Source organism: Trichechus manatus, unplaced genomic scaffold, assembly GCF_000243295.1.
Source record: "Trichechus manatus latirostris isolate Lorelei unplaced genomic scaffold, TriManLat1.0 scaffold00038, whole genome shotgun sequence".
Classification (NCBI taxonomy): Eukaryota; Metazoa; Chordata; class Mammalia; order Sirenia; family Trichechidae; genus Trichechus; species Trichechus manatus.
Genome location: NW_004443974.1, coordinates 13,194,661 through 13,212,792, shown reverse-complemented (window position 1 = coordinate 13,212,792; position 18,132 = coordinate 13,194,661). Strand labels below are relative to the sequence as shown.

General features: G+C 50.1%; 1 protein-coding gene across 2 annotated transcripts in view; it reads right to left on the bottom strand.

Moving 5' to 3' along the window:
• LOC101356872 (leucine rich repeat containing 8 VRAC subunit A) overlaps positions 1-18,132 on the bottom strand; it is a 29,067-nt gene that overhangs the window by 5,215 nt on the left and 5,720 nt on the right. The window contains exon 3 of one of the 2 annotated variants that reach the window (XM_004375736.2): positions 2,041-4,205. In XM_004375736.2, coding sequence (XP_004375793.1) covers positions 2,041-4,197 — 2,157 coding nt within the window. In that variant the 5' untranslated portion in view covers positions 4,198-4,205. The remainder of the gene's footprint in view (positions 1-2,040; positions 4,206-18,132) is intronic. The other variant, XM_023730792.1, reaches the window with a different exon arrangement.

Genomic DNA, 18,132 nt, shown 5'->3' with positions numbered 1-18,132 from the left:
AAGAGCCATCAAGCCCTGAGAATGATGAAGGAGAGAGGTTCAGGCCTCAAGCTCAAAAGGAGGTGCCTGGTTAGGATGGGCCCATGTGAACTTTTTTCCTATAAAGGCCTCTGGCATTCCACAGGGCGGGGACAGGACGTGATTAATCACTATGCTAAAGGGGGTGTCCAGAGGGTCTCCTTCCTCTGGGACAGTGTCCCTGTAGCCAGTGCCTTGCCTGAGAGGTCACCTCAGCCAACAGGCATGCTTGGTGTGAGGAGATGGGAGTGAGGACAGGATGGGGAGCTAGGCTGAAGGCTGTCCTACAGCCTCCTCTACCCAGTAGGGGAGCAAGTCAGCCCTGGTGCAGTACCTGGGACAGGGCAATCATTACAAAGGGTCACGAGATGACAGAGAAAAGTCAGAAGCCACTCAAGGGGCAATGTGACTCAGCTCCAACACTGTGCTCTGGGTGAGCTGCTTAGTCTTCCCTCTGTATATGAAAGAAGGGGCTAGATTTTTCCAGTGATTCCCAAACTTGGCTTCTCTCCCAAGGGATTCTACGGAATAAAGCAATCTGAGATGTAACCCTTGCCTTTCTGCACATATGTGTGCGTTAGTCATAATTGGAAGGAGGGAGATAAGAATGTGTCAGGATCCCTAATTCATGGAGAAGGCCAGTCATTTGCAGAAAGAGGGGAGGAAGGGCTTCTAAGTGGTCTGAGGAGCACCGGAAACCTCCAGTCTTGAGTGATGCTCGAAAAGGTTTGTCCTTCCCTGGCGTCAGGGAGGACGGTGTGTGTGTGTGTTTGCTTTTTCCGGGGCTCTCCTCCCTCAGTGCCTAGACTGCTGGAGAGAGTCCCCCGTGGGGAGGACTCAGCAGGATGATGGGAGTATTGTACCCGGCACAGGGGTGACACTAAGCAAGTGCTCAATAAACCAACTGGGGCTGCTTTAGTGACACTGTCTGTGATGGGAGTGCAGAGGTGGGGCTGAATAAGGTTTCCCCCTCATCTCCCAGGCCTTGGCCTCAGACTTCCACCACCATCCCCTAACAGAGAGAATCTCCACCCTGAAAGTAATAACCAGGAAGACTTGTTCTTTCAACCGTCAACCTTTCTGCAGGTTCCCAATAAGGGATGGGTGGGGTAGGCCACCTTTCTAGCTGCTATGGCTTTCTTTCCACTGCAGAAGCCCAGACCACAAAGCCACAGGAGAATCCTGCCCTTAACTCCACCCGCCTATCTCTGGGGAGGGGCTTTAGGTAAGGGGCTTCCCCAGCCCAGTTTACTTCAGGTGGATCACACTCAGCTGGGTAGAAGCCAGAAGGGGGGCTGGCACATGAGGCTCCCATTGCCACAAATGGTTTCGAGGGCGTGGCCTCCCACACTGCCTGCCCAAACCAACCACGGTGATTTGCAGTTTCCTCTCCAGCAAGGCAGGTAGTAACAAGCCAGCCCCTACACCAATTGTCCTTCATCGGCCCCCAAAACACAGGGGATAGGGATGTGAGTAACATCAGGAACTGCAGAGACTATTTGGTTTCACTTCAGCAAGCATCAGCTGCCTACACAGTTTCCATCCCTGGTGGCCTCAGATTGGCCGGTCGCCTCCAAATCCAGGCTGGGACAAGCTGAGGAAGATACCACAAGCTCCAGGCTGTCCTACCTTTCACAACTCAGCCCCAGAGAGAACCACAGGCCCTGCACATGCAGATCCCTGCCTACGAGGAAACTGGCTCAAAGTGCACTTTGGTGAAAGGCCCCACCTGACTGCACCATCCCTGCTGGCAGCCCTACCCTGGTTAGAAAACTCGGCAGCATCATGTGGCAAAGACACAAACTAGGCTCCCACCCCCAGGATTCTGATTCAGCAGGTCTGGCATGGGACCCGAGAGTCTATATTTTTAACAAGTTCCCTCCTGAGTGGTTCTCAGAACCACAGGTGGACAGTCCAAACCCAGGCGCATCAGACGGTCCCGAGACACCAGGGTTCCTGAGCCGCCCACCATGGCCAGTCCACCTGTCAACCCATATGCAGGGCGGTGGCCGGGCCACTCACCCGATTGGCCGTGACAGCCAGATTCTGGAGGTTCTGCAGGAGGCCAATGTCAGCAGGGAGGAAGGTCAGGTTGTTGTGGCTGAGGTCCAGGTAGCGCAGCTTACGGCAGTAAAAGAGCTGGGTGGGGATCTTCTCAATCTTGTTGCGGTTCAGGTAGAGGCGCTCGAGGTTGGTGAGGTTGCCGATCTGGATGGGGATGTAGGCGATGTGGTTGTACCACAGCTTAAGGCAGGTGAGGCGGTGTAGGTGCTGGAAGCTGATGATCTCCTCAATGGTCTTGAGGTTGTTGTCCTTGAGGTCGATCTCCTGCAGGTTGTGGAGGCTGAAGATGGAGTGGGGGATGCGCTCCAGGTCACAGCGGATCAGCTCCAGCTCCGTGAGGTTCACCATCTTCTTGAGGCTGTTGAGGACGATAAGCTTGGTGCCCTCGTTGTTGATGGACAGCTTCTGCAGGTGCACACCCACGTCCGTGACCACCTGTGGCAGCTTGCTCAGGTTGCTCTTGAGCCGTAGCACCTTCAGGCGCTTGAGTTCCCGCAGCCCGTCGATGACAATGTAGCGGTTGTTCTCTGCGCTCAGGTTGTCTGTCAGGTGCAGCTCCTCCAGCGTCTTCAGACTGTAGATCCACAGTGGGATCTCCTTGATGTCAGTGAACTTGATGTGCAGCGCCCTCAGGTTCTCACGCAGGAAGGCCAGGGCTGGAGCCTCGATCTTGGCCGCCGTGTGGTATAGCCACAGCTCCTTGAGGCCAGTGAGCTGGGCGATGCTGGGTGGGATAGTCACATCAGGTATCAGCTCCAGCTTCAGCACCTCCAGCTCCACCAGGTCAAACACAGTGTCAGGGATGCCACTGAGCATGAATAGGTGCAGCTCCAGCTTGTCCTGTGCGTTCTTGGTGAGCCGCTGCCGCAGTTTGTCCAGTGTCCACTCATTATTGAGGTTCAGCTGCCGCAGCTTGTTCTCACTCACTTCTGAAAGGAAGACGGCAAAGCGCTTCGAGTAGAGTGGGTCATACTGGTCGATGAGGTGAAGCATGAAGGCAAAGTCATTCTTGACGTCCGGGATGTCACTGTAGCTGCTCTCCTCACGAATCGACTCGAACGAGTACTTTTTGAGGGAACGCCGCAACATCCACCACAGTGTGTACATGCAGATGAGGCCATAGAAGATGACCAGGCTGATGTAGAAGGAGGCCAGGATCTTGAACAGTGTGGCCAGAGGGTGGGCACAACGGTAGGTACGGTAGCCTGTCAGGCTCTCAATGTCCACAGTGCAGTCCACATCAAACTTGATGTTGTGCACATAGTAGATGGTGTAGCATATGATGAGGATGAACTTGATCACCTTGATGATGGTCTGCCGCATGTAGAGGCGGTACACGATGTCTCCCTCCTCCACATGGGTCCGAAACTTCTTCACCTTCTCAAACAGTGCCTTGGCTTGCTCCCCCTCCTTTTTGTCCAGTACACCTGTCTCTGAGCGGTCCACGATGCCCTGCTCGATGCGCGACTTAGTCCGCTGCAGCATGGGCACGGTGGCCTCCACGTCCTCGCTGACTGTGGATGACTTCTTGTCCATGGAGCCATTCATCTTGCTGAAGGCTGGTTTGGGGTCACTCTCCTCCACCACTGTCTCCGACAAGGCCCGTGTGGTCCAAGGCGAGTCAAAGCACTTGAGCAGGATAGACACAAAGTGTTCCAGCTTCGAGCTGGTGCGAGGGAACTTGAACCAGAAGTTGCTGCAGGCCAGGAAGATGAGGGTATGCAGGAGCACCAGGTAGGGGAAGTACTTGGCGAACCAGTGCAGCCGATTCTCATAGCACACGGCATCCACATAGTTGTACTGGTGCCGGTCCAGGTCGTACTTGATGCCTGTGGGGCCTGTGTCAGGGGTCGGCAGGAGCGTCGTGTTGGCGTAGGTGGGCTCCGGGCTGGGGGCCACCCAGCCCCGGAACGAGTCATTGCAGGAGTCCTTGGTGACCCACTTACAAGGCAGGCAGATCATCTTGTCCTGGGTGACCTGCAGCGTCCCGCCGAAGACAGCGATCATCAGCATGACAATGGAGATGTAGTCGGTGAACACGTCCCACCACGGCTTCAGAATCCGGTACGCTGGCTGTGTGTCCGCAAAGTAGCGGAGCTCAGTCACTGGAATCATGGTTCAACCTGAAAGAGACCCACAGGCAGAGGTTACCACAGAGTGGCCTGGCTTTCCTGGGAACCAGTGGTCAAAGTCAAGGAGACAAGAGACTCCGTCCAAAACTCCACCTCGAGTCTAGATGTGAGTCCTAGCCTTGCCACCCCCTGAGACAGCCCATGGATCAGCCCTTCTCCACCAACCACGTTGTCACCTGTTGGCTGGGATACCACTACAGGGGAAGGCACGAGGTATCCCCATTGAACAGACAGGAAGACTGTGCACTGTGAAGGTGGGCCCATGCGGACAGATCACTAATGTGGCCTCACCTTCTCCCACCCCACGTGCCCCTCACAATAGAATCTCGCTCTGCATTCCAGTAAGACCGCTTGGGAATTCCTGTCTTTATATTCCAACCTATTTATGATCAGGTTGACTTGAGGGCCGTGGTTATAACTCTGGGTCCACCCAGGAACAGGATGCAGCCATCATGAAGCTGCACCAGGAACCTGAAGTGATTTCCACAACGTGTAAGAAAAGCAAACTGCAGTCGAGTGGGTGCAATGATAATCCATTTTGAAAAAATAATGAAGTTTTAGAAAAAGTCCACCTGTGTGCATATGGTTATGTCTATATAGGATTCTGGGAGCATCAAGGGAAAACACACAAAGGGTTGCAAGGACAGGATCCTGGTAGAGAGAGCCAAACAGAAAGAAGATAAGAAAATAAGACCATTCTCCACCCCAAACCTGGATGAGCCGATTACACTTAAGCACTGATGTGAAATTATCTGTCTGTGTGCACATGTGCGTGTATGTGTATAAAGAAATTGAAAACTACAGTTGAAATTGAATCAGCAGCAGCAGATTCTCCCCCGCACTCCCCAGGGTCTAATTCAGGAGGTCCTGGGTAGAGCTTGGGAATCTGATTTTTAACACGTGACTTCAGGGATTCTAATGATTGGCCAAGTTGGAGAAACACTGAATAAGAAGCCACATTCAGGAAATAAATCCAGCCAGTGACACACAGAAAGTGTGTAGCAAAATAAACGTGGAGGAAGGAATCATGTCCACCTCCAGGAGGCCTTCTCTTGGGCCATCCACGGTTACCCTGTGAAGGGCAGTTGTCCTTAAGGCGTCCTGTGAGACTGTAAGAAGATTATAAAGGTAGCATATGTTCACGGCAGAACACTTAGAAAAGTATTAAAAAGCATAAGGACAATAAAAGAAAGCCCCTGTACAAACACCACCCAGAGTTACCCATTGTTAACTTTCCAATGAGTAACAGCCTTCCAGTACTTTTCCTGTATATTTTAAAACATAAAGTGATTTTATTGGACACCCTATTTTGTAACCTAGATCTAGATTTTAAAGCAAATACCTGTGTTTTGTCATATGGGTCTGTTTCTCTGAGGGAGAAGAACAGGAGTACCTGGGTTATGGGACTGAGTCCCCTTATTTTGATTACTGGTAATATAAATAATGATGATGGTAATAAATCCTTCATGAAACAGGACCTCCCTGCAAATGTTAAATGCTTCCTGTCCCCAGCCTTTCTAACTATACTGGAACAGGTGCAGGGGGTGGGGGGACAGTATCTCCCTATCTCAGGGAGGTGGAAACCGGTACTTAACAGAGGTGATGGTGGGTGGCTACTCTGTTTGCTGAGGGCCTGGTCTGTGCTAGTTAATGAGATAAGTGCTTCCCACACAAACTCTCATGGAATCCTTTCAACGGCCTGGGAGGCAGAGCTTGTCTTTAGCCCCATTCCACAGATGGGGGAACTAAGGCTGAGAGGTGAAGTCACCACCCAACGTCATTGTGCTAGTCAGTGGCAGAGCCCACACTGAACCCAGGCCTGTCCCTCTACTGCTGAGTTCACGTCCTTACCACCATGAGGGGCTTGTTCTCCACCTGCTCAAGGTCTCACACACAGGCGGTGTCAAGAGAAACTGGGCCCAGGAGTCCAGCCTCCGTGCTCCCCAAGGGTTACCAGAGCTCAGGTCACTGCAGAGCCAGCAGACACTACCACCCACCCTGAGCCGGTGGCTCCAGGGGACAGCCCTCCTGGTGAGGACAGGCCTCCAGCCCACCCCATTGGAAGGCCCCAGGCCCTCTAATGACCAGCTGGCTCCTCACACCACCCACACTCCTGCAAAAGTGGCACTCTGGGGGAGGGCCTGCTGAATCATGAAGCCTGCCTCCAGCTGGAGACACCCTTCCCTCACTTCCTGACTCCCCGTGTCCACATCCGGGTGGGCCCTGCGGATTGGGGACCAGAAGAGAGGAGGAGCCAAGATGAGTGGCCTAAGGCATGTAACAACCTGCCCAGGAGTCCCATTTGAGACTGCCATGCCACCCATGGGGAGGGTGCCAAACATTTGGGGTAGTAGTTTATGACCAGGCAGGATGTGGTCACAACTTCACCATATTTCTGAGGGGGAGTGGGGTGTGCGTCAACATAAAGGAGAACACCCAGTCTCCTAACAGTGAGGAATCACCTCTGGGCCCTCTGTTGCTTTCCTGACCCCTCCGGCTCTGATGTGGGAAGTGATCACAGCTCTGTTTTACAGGTGAGGGAACCTGAGGCTCAGAGAGGTAAAACTCACCCAAGGTAAGAAACAGTCCACCCTGTTCAGTATGTCTGACTCTTACTGACACCCCTCCCTGCCACACCCAGTCTCCAAGTACAACCTCAACTCTCTGCTCAGCCCTTGGCTAGGTCCCGTGGGAGCAACAGAAATGCCCAAGCTGTGTCGTTGCCTCGGTGTCTTCTCGGTTGAGTGTGAGTGTGTGGGAGGATGCCGGAGAGACAGAGGAGTGTCTAAATAGCTGGGCCGCTGTCTGGTGAGGGGGTAGCCATGGCTACAGTAGGACAGGCTTATGCAGAAGAGGTGGATGCCCGCTCCCCACTGGGAAAGGCTTCACAGGGGAGACAGTCCCTTTCACTGGGGCAGGGGCGGTGGGGGGATGGATAGCACCGGACCAGAGGTAAGGAAGGACAGACCGATGCAAGGCGACACTATTCCCCCAAAACCCAGGAAATGGCCTCCACAGGAGGAGGGGCCTCTACCCTTCTAGTTACCAGTTGGGGGGATAAAGTGCCCAGTCCTGTGCCAACCCTTGACATGGAGGACCCCGTGCCTCCTCAGTGCAGGGCTGTTACCATTCCCACTGGGCAGAGGAGGACACAAAGAGGCAGAGTCACAGGCCCAGGTCACAAAGCTAAGAAGGCACAGGACTCGGATGCCAGTGCAGGACAATCCTTGTGCCGGTGACCTGTCCCGAGGGGTCACCTCTAGCTACACCCGTGTTCCTGTCTCACTGTCCCTCCTGGATGGGGTGTTGGGAGAAAGCAGGAGACAGGGTGCAGATGCCAAATCCAAGGCTTTAGTCCCCAGGGGTGTCAGGGAAGAGGGGACGTACCACACAGCCAGGCCCCCAACGGGAGATGGCCAGGCACCTGCTCGCAGCACAAAGCAGCTCCCGCTCTTGCTGGGAAGAGGGAGGGAAGGCAGCAGAGGTGACAAGCATGGATGAGCCCAGGCTCTGCTGCAGCCTCACTGTGTGACCTTGAGCAAGTTCTTCACTGGCTCTCAGCCTCAGATTCCTCACATATAAAATGGTGACTACCTCAGAGGGCCACTGGGAAGTCACTGAAATGTAATGCTTTTAAAGCGGGGCAGCAAAACTAAAACCATTCCCGAGGCCAACTCTTCAAAGATTAAACTGGACTATGGGACGTAAAGTGATACTTGTGAAGAGCGTGCTTCTTAGCTCAAGTAGATACATGAGACTAAATGGGCAGCTCCTGTCCAGAGGTGAGATGAGAAGGCAGAGAGGGCCAGGAGCTAGGTGAATGGACACGGGAAATCTGAGGTGGAAAGGAGGAGTGTGCTGTCACAGTATAGGGACAGCAACTAGGGTCACATAACAATGTATGTATAAATTTTTCTATGAGAGACTAACTTGAATTGTAAACTTTCACTTCAAGCCCAACAATTAAAAAAAAAAAGATGAGGAGGAGATAAAATAAAGACAGTCAGTTTTAGCTGGTATCATCATTTATACTGAAACTTCTCATCACCTGGGGAGACCAGATGCTCCTTGAGGACAGCAATCTTCTGCACACAGTAGGCAGTCAATAAACTCAGAGCACGTGAAGGGGGACAGAGCAGGCGTGGGGCACAGTGCAGGGCTTGGGCATCAGTGTGTGGTGGGGGGAGGGGGCAGAGTCAAGTTTCAAGTGGATGTTGGGCGGGGTGGGGTCTTCAGGGGTAGAGGGAGGAAGCTGAAGCCAGTGAGGCTCTAGGCCCCTCTTTGTTCCTGCGCAACCCTGGGTGCCCTAAAGAAGGAAATGAATTCCCCACAGGTGGGGAGCTCCAGTAGAGCTCTTTGTTGCAGCCCCAGTCACTAGTGCAGGGACCCACCCAGAAGCTCAGTGACCTGAGGTGACTAAACACCCACAGTGCAAACAGCTCGCCATTTAGCCTGACAACTGATCTGGTAAGCCCAGAATCCTCCCAACAAACTCAGGAGGTATCCATTGTTTCATGCCCATTTCATAAATGGGGAAACTGAGGCTCAGAGGGAGAGTAATATGCCCAACCTCACACAGTCTGACAGAGACAGCCTTCCAACTCAGGTCTGCTGTGGAGCCTAGACAAACAGCAACTCCAAAGGGGGCCATTCAGATGGCACAGACTCACTGGGGCCACTATCCCTGAGGTATACCTGGGTGTGGTCAGGAAAGCACAGGAAGGAGAGTGGGAGAGGTTCAAGGGAGTGGGGGGACCTTTTCTCTCAGTTATGGAAAATGCCTTTTTCAGGAAGCTTCCTGCCAGGCAGTTCATTTGACCTCTCCCTGGAAAGCCTTCCATGGTCAGCACTGCCTCTTAGTAGAGGTGTAGACCTGCTTTCCACCTAGGGCTTCAGTCTCCCCATCTGGACAAGAGCAGAGAATCTACCATAGATGTGCCCACATTTTGCAGAAGGTAGGCCAAGGTACCAAGGGGTGGGTCTGCCCAACCTGGGCTCCTTCCTCCCCAATAATTTGCAGCTCACGTGCAGGAGAGACAGCAGGGCTCTGGCCCCAAAGCCCCCCGCTACCACCACAGACACCCTTTGTCCTGATCGTTCCTGTATACAGTGCAGTGGAGAGACCAAGGCACTGTTCAGGAGCCAGGCCACGCTTCCCCTCTTGGCACCTTGGCTTCCCCATCCATAAAACACGGATGGTATCAGATGCCCTTCTACCTCTCAGGATATGAAGATCATAGAAATGGGGTTTCCCAAACCACTTTTATGTAGGACCTTGGGTAGGTGGGGAGCAAGGCCCATACAGCAGTGAAAACGTGAGTCGGTGGTGGAGGGACAGGCCTGAGTTCAGTGTGGGCTCTGCCACTCACTAGCAGAGTGATGCTGGGTGGGTGACTTTATCTCTCTGAGTCTTAGTTCCCCCATGTGTGGACTAGGGCTAAAGATAGGTCCTGCCTCTCAGAGAGTTCAAAGGCCAGGGCCTGAAATACTCAGCATAGCCATGTGCCAGGCTCAGTGCCAGAGCCTGAGGTGGGAATGAGTGAGTGGAGGAGAGCAAAATCTAAGTGGCCAAGCCCTCCTCCAGCTTTCTGGTCGTCAGTAGGTACTTGATTAGTGAATGAAAAGTGTGCACCATCAGAGCAGTAAGAACTCCAGAAAAAAGAAAAACCCAGAGAGTCACAGACACCTAGGGAAGACACAGAGTTAGGAGGCACACAAGACGTGGGCAACAAGCACATCTCAGCACCGTAAAGAAGTCACTAGAATGTGACAGAGCCTTTTGGGGGGAATGACATAACTCTGTATGTACTGCCATTTTGGAAAAAAGCAAGATCCAGGATAATAATAAATATAATACAATCCCATTTTGATAACCCCTGACCTCCCTACACTATGAGGGGCTATCTCTTGGAGTGGGAGTTGGAGGCAGAAGTCTAAAAATGAAACTTTGAAATTGTTGCCAGCATGCATTACCTTTATGATTAAAAAATACTATATAATTTAATAGGCGCCGTGGTGGCACAATGGTTAAGTGCTTGGTTGCTAACCAAAAGGTCAGCAGTTCACCCCCCAGCGGCTCTGCAGGAGAAAAGACCTGGCGATCAGTTCCCATAAAGATTACAGCCTGAGAAACCCTATGGGGTGGTTCTACTCTGTCACATAAGGGTCGCTATGCATCAGAATTAACTCGATGGCACAGGACAACAATAGAATTTAAAACAAATAAGCTTCAAAGAAAGAAAGAAACAGCAAGCAGCCCTCAGATGTGGGGATCAGGCATTCTTTCCAGCTTTGAAAGGGCAGTTTGAGGAGGATGCTAAGAAGTCGGGTCACGTCAGGTCTCTGCCCCAGGAGACAGAGAATCTGGAGAGGATCCCGAATAAAGGACAAAGATAAAAGAATTTGAAACCAAGGTAGATGAAAAAGGATAAAAAGCTAATGTGCCTTACATTTTTCTGGGCTCTGATCTAGCTATTTCTCCTCCTTCCAGAACTCTTGCGTCCATTTCACCTGGGCCCGGTACCATCCTAGAGGTCGGGAATTAACACCTACCTTCGAGGTAGACCTCTGGCTACACCCAGGTAAAGTTCAGGAGGCAGTGGGCAAGAGACCACAGAGCGGTGAGGATAGAGGCGGGGAGCTCTTTCAGGACATAGACCATTTCAGATTCATCCCGGGTCCCTGTGCAAAGCCCTGAATACAGAAGGCTGAAGGCTAAAGTCTTGCTGAACTGAGCTGAGTCCAAAAGAGAGAGGTGGTGGGAGGGAGGAGGGTAATCGTTTGGGAAATACTCTAGGACAAAGAACCCATTATAGGAATGTTCATCACAGTGTTGTTTATACCCCAGGAAAACTGGAAACCACCCAGCTGCCCATTATTGGGTGATTAGTTACATACTTATTAAATGATCATATGATGGAATACTATGCAGTGATAAAAACACGCTAGAGCAAAACACTTGATGGCATGAAAAAATGGGCAAAGCATATTAACTGCAAAAAGTAGGTAACAAAACTGTAGTAGAGTAACCCTTTTGCCATAACACACACACACACACACACACACACACACACAGAGAAAAATCTTGGATTTTTTCTTTTTTTTTTAATGATCAGGCTGTTTTTTTATAGTTCTTCTCACCCCAAACTTACCTCTATTTTCTATTATGAGCGTTATGTTATCCAGGTAATTAAGAAAAAAGATTTTTTTTTTTTTGAAATTTAAAAAACATACATTTTATTATGTTTTTGGTGAAGGTTTACATGGCAGTTTAGGCTCCCATTCAACAATTTCTACACAAATTGTTCAGTGACATTGGTTACATTCTTCACAATGTGTGAACATTCTTAGTATTTCCATTCTGGTTGTTCTGTTTCCATTAATCTAGTTTCCCTGCCTCCTTACATTTCCATCTTTGTTTTAAAATTGTTGACCATTTGGTCTCATATAGATGATTTAGAAAAAAAAGACTTTTTAAAAATCATTTCAAAGGCTCAAGAATAACTAACACATTTGGAAGAATAAGGAGGAAGTACGAGATATTGCGAATTATTATAAAGCTATAGGAATTCAGACAATGTGGTATTGACATAGGGATAGGTAGACCGACTGACAATGAGTCAAGAAGAGATGGCCCATCAAGGAACATCTAGCTCAACTGGCATAACACAGTTTATAAAGAAAATGTTCTACATTCTAATTTGGTGAGTAGCGTCTGGGGTCTTAAAAGCTTGTGAGTGGACATCTAAGATACTCCACTGGTCTCACCTCATCAGGAGCAAGGGAGAACGAAGAAAACTAAAGACACAAGGGAAAGATTAGTCCAACGGACTAATGGACCACAACTACCACAGCCTCCACCAGACTGAGTCCAGGAAAACTAGATGGTGCCTGGCTACCACCACTAACTGCTCTGACTGGGATCACAATAGAGGGTCCTGGACAGAGCTGGAGAAAAATGGAGAACAAAATTCTAACTCACAAAAAAAGACCAGACTTACTGGCCTGACAGAGACTGCAGAAATCCCGAGAGTATGGCCTGAGATACCCTTTTAGCTCAGTAATGAAGTCACTCCTGAGGTTCACCCTTCTGCCAAAGATTAGACAAGCCCATATAACAAAATGAGACTAAAGGGGTACACCAGCCCAGGGGCAAGGACAAGAAGGCAGGAGGGTACAGGAAAGCTGGTAATAGGGAACCCAACGTTGAGAAGAGAGAGTGTTGACATTCATAGGGTTAGTAACAATGTCACAAAACAATATGTGTACTAACTGTTTAATGAGAAGCTAGTTTGTTCTGTAAACCTTCATCTAAAGTACAATTAAAAAAAAAAAGAAAAAGAAGAAGAGATAGCCCAGAAAGAGACCTTCACATTTCTGGAAACTTAATACATGACACTGCTGGCTTTGCAGGTCACGGGAAAAGAAGGGGCTTCCGTAAACGGTGCTCGTTCCTGGTTATTCACATGAAAAGAAGTGTAGCCCCTAGCTCCCTCTTGCATGAAAATAATTCCAGTGAATTAAAGACTAAGGTAAAATCTGAAACCATTTAAAGGGAAATCTAAGAAACTATTTTAATGTCTCTAAAATGGGGAAGGGTTTCTTATCTCAAAAAGTACAAACCCTTATAGAAAAAGATTGATACACTGATCACATTAAAGTTAAAAAGTATGTACATCAAGGAACATGATAAACAAGGGAAAAGAACTCACAGACGGGGAGGAGATACTTGCAATGGGCATAACCAGCAAGGAATTAATATCCAGGATAAATAAAGAACTCCTAAAAATATAAGAAAGGACAATCTAATAAAAAAATGGCAAAATACAGGAATAGGTAATTCACAGGAAAAAAACACAAATGGAAATTAATGTATGAAACAATTCTTAGCCTCATTAGTAATCCAGGAATGCAAATTTAAAAATCAGATACAATCTCATTCCCTAAGATTGAGAAAAATGTTGGATTCCTGGATGAGGAGTTGAGATGCACAAACCCGATGACCCAGTAAGCTCTCTCCTAGGTACAGAACTTAGAGAGTCTCTTCACACTTGCATGAGAAGACACAGACAACAATGATGCTCACTGAAGAGCTGTTCATACTAACAAAACATTAGAAATCCATCACAGGAGCAAAGATAAATAAACTGTTCTATTCATACAATGACACTCGAAAGCAATTAAAGTTAATGAACTTTAGCTAAAAGTATCAACACGGATAAACCTCAAAAATAATGTTGAATCCTCCCCTCAAAAAAGCTATAGAATGATACACGTTACATAAGGTTTTCTATACGGTAATGAAGGTATTAAAAACACACACGGATATCACCAAAATCAAAGTAGTAATTTCCTCTAGGAAGGGAAGAAAATGGGATTGGGGAGAGGGCTTCAACTATACCTGAAATGTTTTATTTAAAAAATATGTGTGTGTGTGTGTGTGCGTGTGTGTGTGCGCGCGTGTGCGTATTTAATAAAACACACACACACAAACCCTTGATGCAATTACTGCAAAACATTAAGGTCCAACAAAGCTGAGTCCTGGCTACAAAGATATCTGTTCTAGTCTTCTTCATACTTTTCTGTATGCTTAAACTATTTCATCATGAAAAATTTACCAAAAGCAATCACCCATTTCTACCCTCCTGGCTGGCCCTCTCCCTGTACCTTTGCTGCAGGCCTGTGGTCGCAGCAGCCACTGTACTGGTTATTACCAGGGCAGCAAACCCAGCTCCTTCCACCCTGCCTGCTCCTCACCAGGCAGCAGCACTGGTGGACTGCACATCTCCGAGGGCACTGCAGAATGTGGAGCCCCACCTCTGCCTGGCCCTGTCCTGCCCCAGGGAGACGCAGAAAAGGATGAGATGCAGGCCTGTTGTTTCCTACGAGGCACAGGCAGGCGGAGAGAAGTGGGACCAGGCCCCCAGGCAGGGCTGGAGCATCCCTGTCCAAGAGGGGCTAAATGAGCAACCCAGAAAGCTCCCATTCTCCCCTCAGTGACAGGCAGATCTAGGGGTGCAGAAAGCAAGAGCTTTGGAGTTGGGGAGACCTGGGATCAAATCCAGTCCTAGCATGAAATAATTCCATGACCTCAGGCAAATTATTTAGCCCAAGCCTCTGTTTTTTGAAATTTAAAATAGAAATAAATGATCCTTACCTCACAGATTTGTATATAGTGACCCAAAAGATGTTCAAGAGATATTAAGTAAAAAAAGATGCTGAGCAGTATATAAAATGTATGATCCCATTCTTGTTTAAAAAATTATATTAGTAGTAAACTTATCCATGTATACACATAATTCTGGAAGGCTATTGTTGTTGCCAGTTGCCACTGAATTGATTCGAACTCATGGCAACCTGTGTGTGCAGAGTAGAACTGCTCCATACTTAGAACTGTATGTGGTTAGGTCTGAAAATAGGTAAGTCTGTAGAAGGCTGTCTACATTATACATTCTTCTATTATTTAAATTTACTTTTATGAGTAGAAAAAATACTTGGAAAAAATCAAAAGGCCTTCCTTAGAGTGTGGCTTCTGCGGATTGTAAAAAGTAAGAAAAAGCTTACTCTGTCCCTCCCAGAACCACCCAAATAACACACACACTTTAACAGGGCTATAATGGAAGAAGAGTCGGTAAGAGTTCAGGCTTCAGAGTGAAGCAACTCAAATACCAGCTTCAGCACTTCCTCACTGTGGCCTTGGGAGAATGATCTTCCCTTTCTGAGCCTCAGTTTCCTCAACTCTAAATTGAAAATGTTATAGTACCTATCTCAAAGGGTTATTGTGAGGTTATTGACCGTGTGTCAAATACAACACCTGGCATAGAGTTTGTGCACTATAGTTCCCACAACCCCACCTGCTATCACAGAAACCCTCCACGCCCCAGAATTCAGGAGGAAAATAGAGCTAGGTGAGAACTAAGCCACAAGCACAAATGCCTCCAAGCCCAGAGCAGACCACCCAGAGGCTCCCCGGACCTCCTGGGACTCCGCAGACTACACCTGGAGAGACTCGGACTTCTAGGGACCTCCCCAAGCTCAGAATCCGAGCAAGGACACAGGTTGGAGAGTTGGCAGTCTGCTCTCACAACCACACCTTAGGTGTCAATCGCAACCACATTACTGATTGATGCTTCTTACTAACAGGGAAGGGAGTGAGAGAAATGACTCCAAGAGGGAGGCCACCTGAGTGTGCCCTAGAACTCAAGTTGGCCTGCAGAGATTTGCTGTGGCTCCCACACCTGACTGGTGGCGGGCAGGTGCGGGGCGCCAGGTAAGCGGGGCACAGAAGGCCTTTTGTTAAAGCACGAACAGACCAATGAGAAAACTTCCCAGGCAGGAGGCGCCGGGAAGGCTGGCACCCTCCTCCTTGCCCCACAGTTGGGAATGCTGTCCTTCCATCACTCTCCCAGCAAAGGGGTAAGGTCCTTTCCTAAGAAGCCTGAGGAAGACACTACGTCACTGACCCCTCCAGGGTCAGCACCCCAGGCCACGTGCTTCCGCTGGTCCCAGAGCCAGGAAAGGGATAGAAGGTTTCACCGATCATCGGGCACACAGAAGGTCCCTTCCCTATAGTGAGGCACTGCCCTCTAAGCCCTCACACCCATACCGAGCTGGGGTGAGTCTGAGGCCAGGGCTGGGGGTGCTGCCTGGCTTGGCATTCCTCTGCGAAGAAGGGCACATCCTCTATGCAGGAAGGAAGAGGGGAAGCAGTCTGGGGCTGGGGGGAGGGGAAAGTTTCCAAACTGCTCTCATGTCTGGGCTGGGCTTCCCAAACAGCTTCATCCTCAGGCAAACTGGCAAGGGTGTGGTTGGTCGGCCCTCCACGCAGGTGAGGGAGAACAGTGACAAGCAAGAGACACACACATCTGGCTCTCCCCCAGCCAAGCACACATAGACAGCAGGCCAAGCTGCAGGCTCAGGCTCGAGGCCTCCCTGCACCCACCAGGCTGAGCTCCCAGGTACTGAGCACTGTCGCAGGGCTCCCAACCTCCACGCCAACCAGGAAAGTGCTGCCCTGCTCTACCAGTGTGACCTTGGGAGAGCCACTTAGCTTCCCTAGGCTTCAGTTTCCTCATCTGTAAAATGGAATGATGAGTCTATTCCTTGGAGGGTTGTGGTGAGGACTGAATAAGATAGTCCATATAAAGCTTTTGGAAGAGTGCCTGCTACATAGTAAGACTCTACAATGTCAGCTGCTGTTATTATGGTAGGTTTTATCAGTCCCTTTAACGGTGTGAAATCTGAGGCCCAGAGAACTTAAGTGACCTGCCCAAGGGCACACAGCTAGAGAATGGTGGGGAAGATCCACCCCAGGTTCAACTTTCTACTGTGCCATTGCCTTGAAGGCAACCGGGTCTCCTGGGCTTACCTGGGCACCCAGATCCCCAGAGATGCTTCTCAGAACAAGACCCCCCTTTCCTTGGAAGTGCATGGAAACAAGGTCTCCTCAGGGGACCCTGGGAGGCCATATTCAGATGCCTCTGGTCTCTCAGGTACAGCTTTAAGGACACTTGGGAAGGGAGCCCAGTTATGGGTTTGGGGCCAAGAAGGCAGGTGTTGGGTCTGGGCCAGTGGGGGTCAGGACGTGAGGGGGCCTTGGAGACAGGTCTTGACCTGCTCTGAACTCCAGTGCTGTCTTCCCAGACAGATTATGAAATGTGGGCACAAACAGCCAGCTGGGGATGCAACAGTCAAGAGAGGCTGCAGACACATCCTCAGCTGAGATCCCAGGGGACTGACTGGGCACTGGCCAGGACCAGCCAGGCAAGGGGAAGGGTTGAGGGGGCCTTGCCATGGGTGAGCCACCTACTGCCCGACTCTGGGCTGGAGGGGGGCTACCGCTAGGGGCCCTGACACAGGGATCCAGCTGGAGGATACAACAGCCCACTCCCGAAATCAGGATTCTCGCACCCCCACCCCCACCGCCAGTCAGCGCATTCGTCATGCCGACTCCGTCAGAGGGCATGGGTTTGGCAGCAGTGCCTCTGAGGGTGTCCAGGTGGCATGTGAAAGCCGTGGAATTTTACAGCCACTTTTACTCTGGCAGAACATCGCTCTAGGCGTGAGGCTATATTGCAGCAGTCTATTTAATTTTGAGGTTTGAAACTCTCAAGAGACATTTAAACCCAGATGAACTTGCTACGAGACAAGAGATGCAGCAGAAACAGATAAGGAAAGACATCCAAGAGGAGCATGGAACAGTTGTGGCTGGGAGTAAAAGCCCTTCTAGAAACCTCAGTCCCACACATCCTTGAGAAGGAAAGGTTAAGTGCCCCCTTCCCCTGCCCCCAACACATACACACAGGGAGGTCACTAAAAAGCAGACATGCAATCCCTGGTCCTGGGGGTAGGGAGTGGGGGCTCTGCCCGACTTCAGACCAAGGGTGCCAGTTCTGGAGGCTATAAAATTCTTCGTCAGCGGTGAGGACCAGGGCTGAAACAATCATCCCTGGGCAGTGGCTCTCAGTGCGGTCTGCAGACCACCAGTCTTAGGACCGCCTGGGGGCTTCTTCAAAGTGCAGATTCTAGGGCCCAGCCCCTAAGAGGCGGTGGACCCAGGAGAAACAGCATTTTAAACAAGCTCCCTAGGTGACTCTGATGCCCCCCAACCCTGAGAATCTTGAGAAAAAGCAGCAGGCAATGGAAGGTGGGGTAGGAAGAACCCAGGCTGTCAAGGCAAACGGACTTGAGCTGAGTCCTGGCTCTGCCACCTAGCAGTTGTACAACTTTGGGCAAAAGACTTGGTTCCTCTGAGTCTTGACCTCCTTGTCTGTAAAATAACAAACCTCACTCTGTTCAAAGCTGTGGTGAGGGAGAGATGAGTGAATGCACACGGGGACCCAGCGCACCCCCTACGACGCGGAGCACGGCCACTCTAGGAGACCATGGGACGTGAAGACTCTGCTTCCAGGGCTGGGGA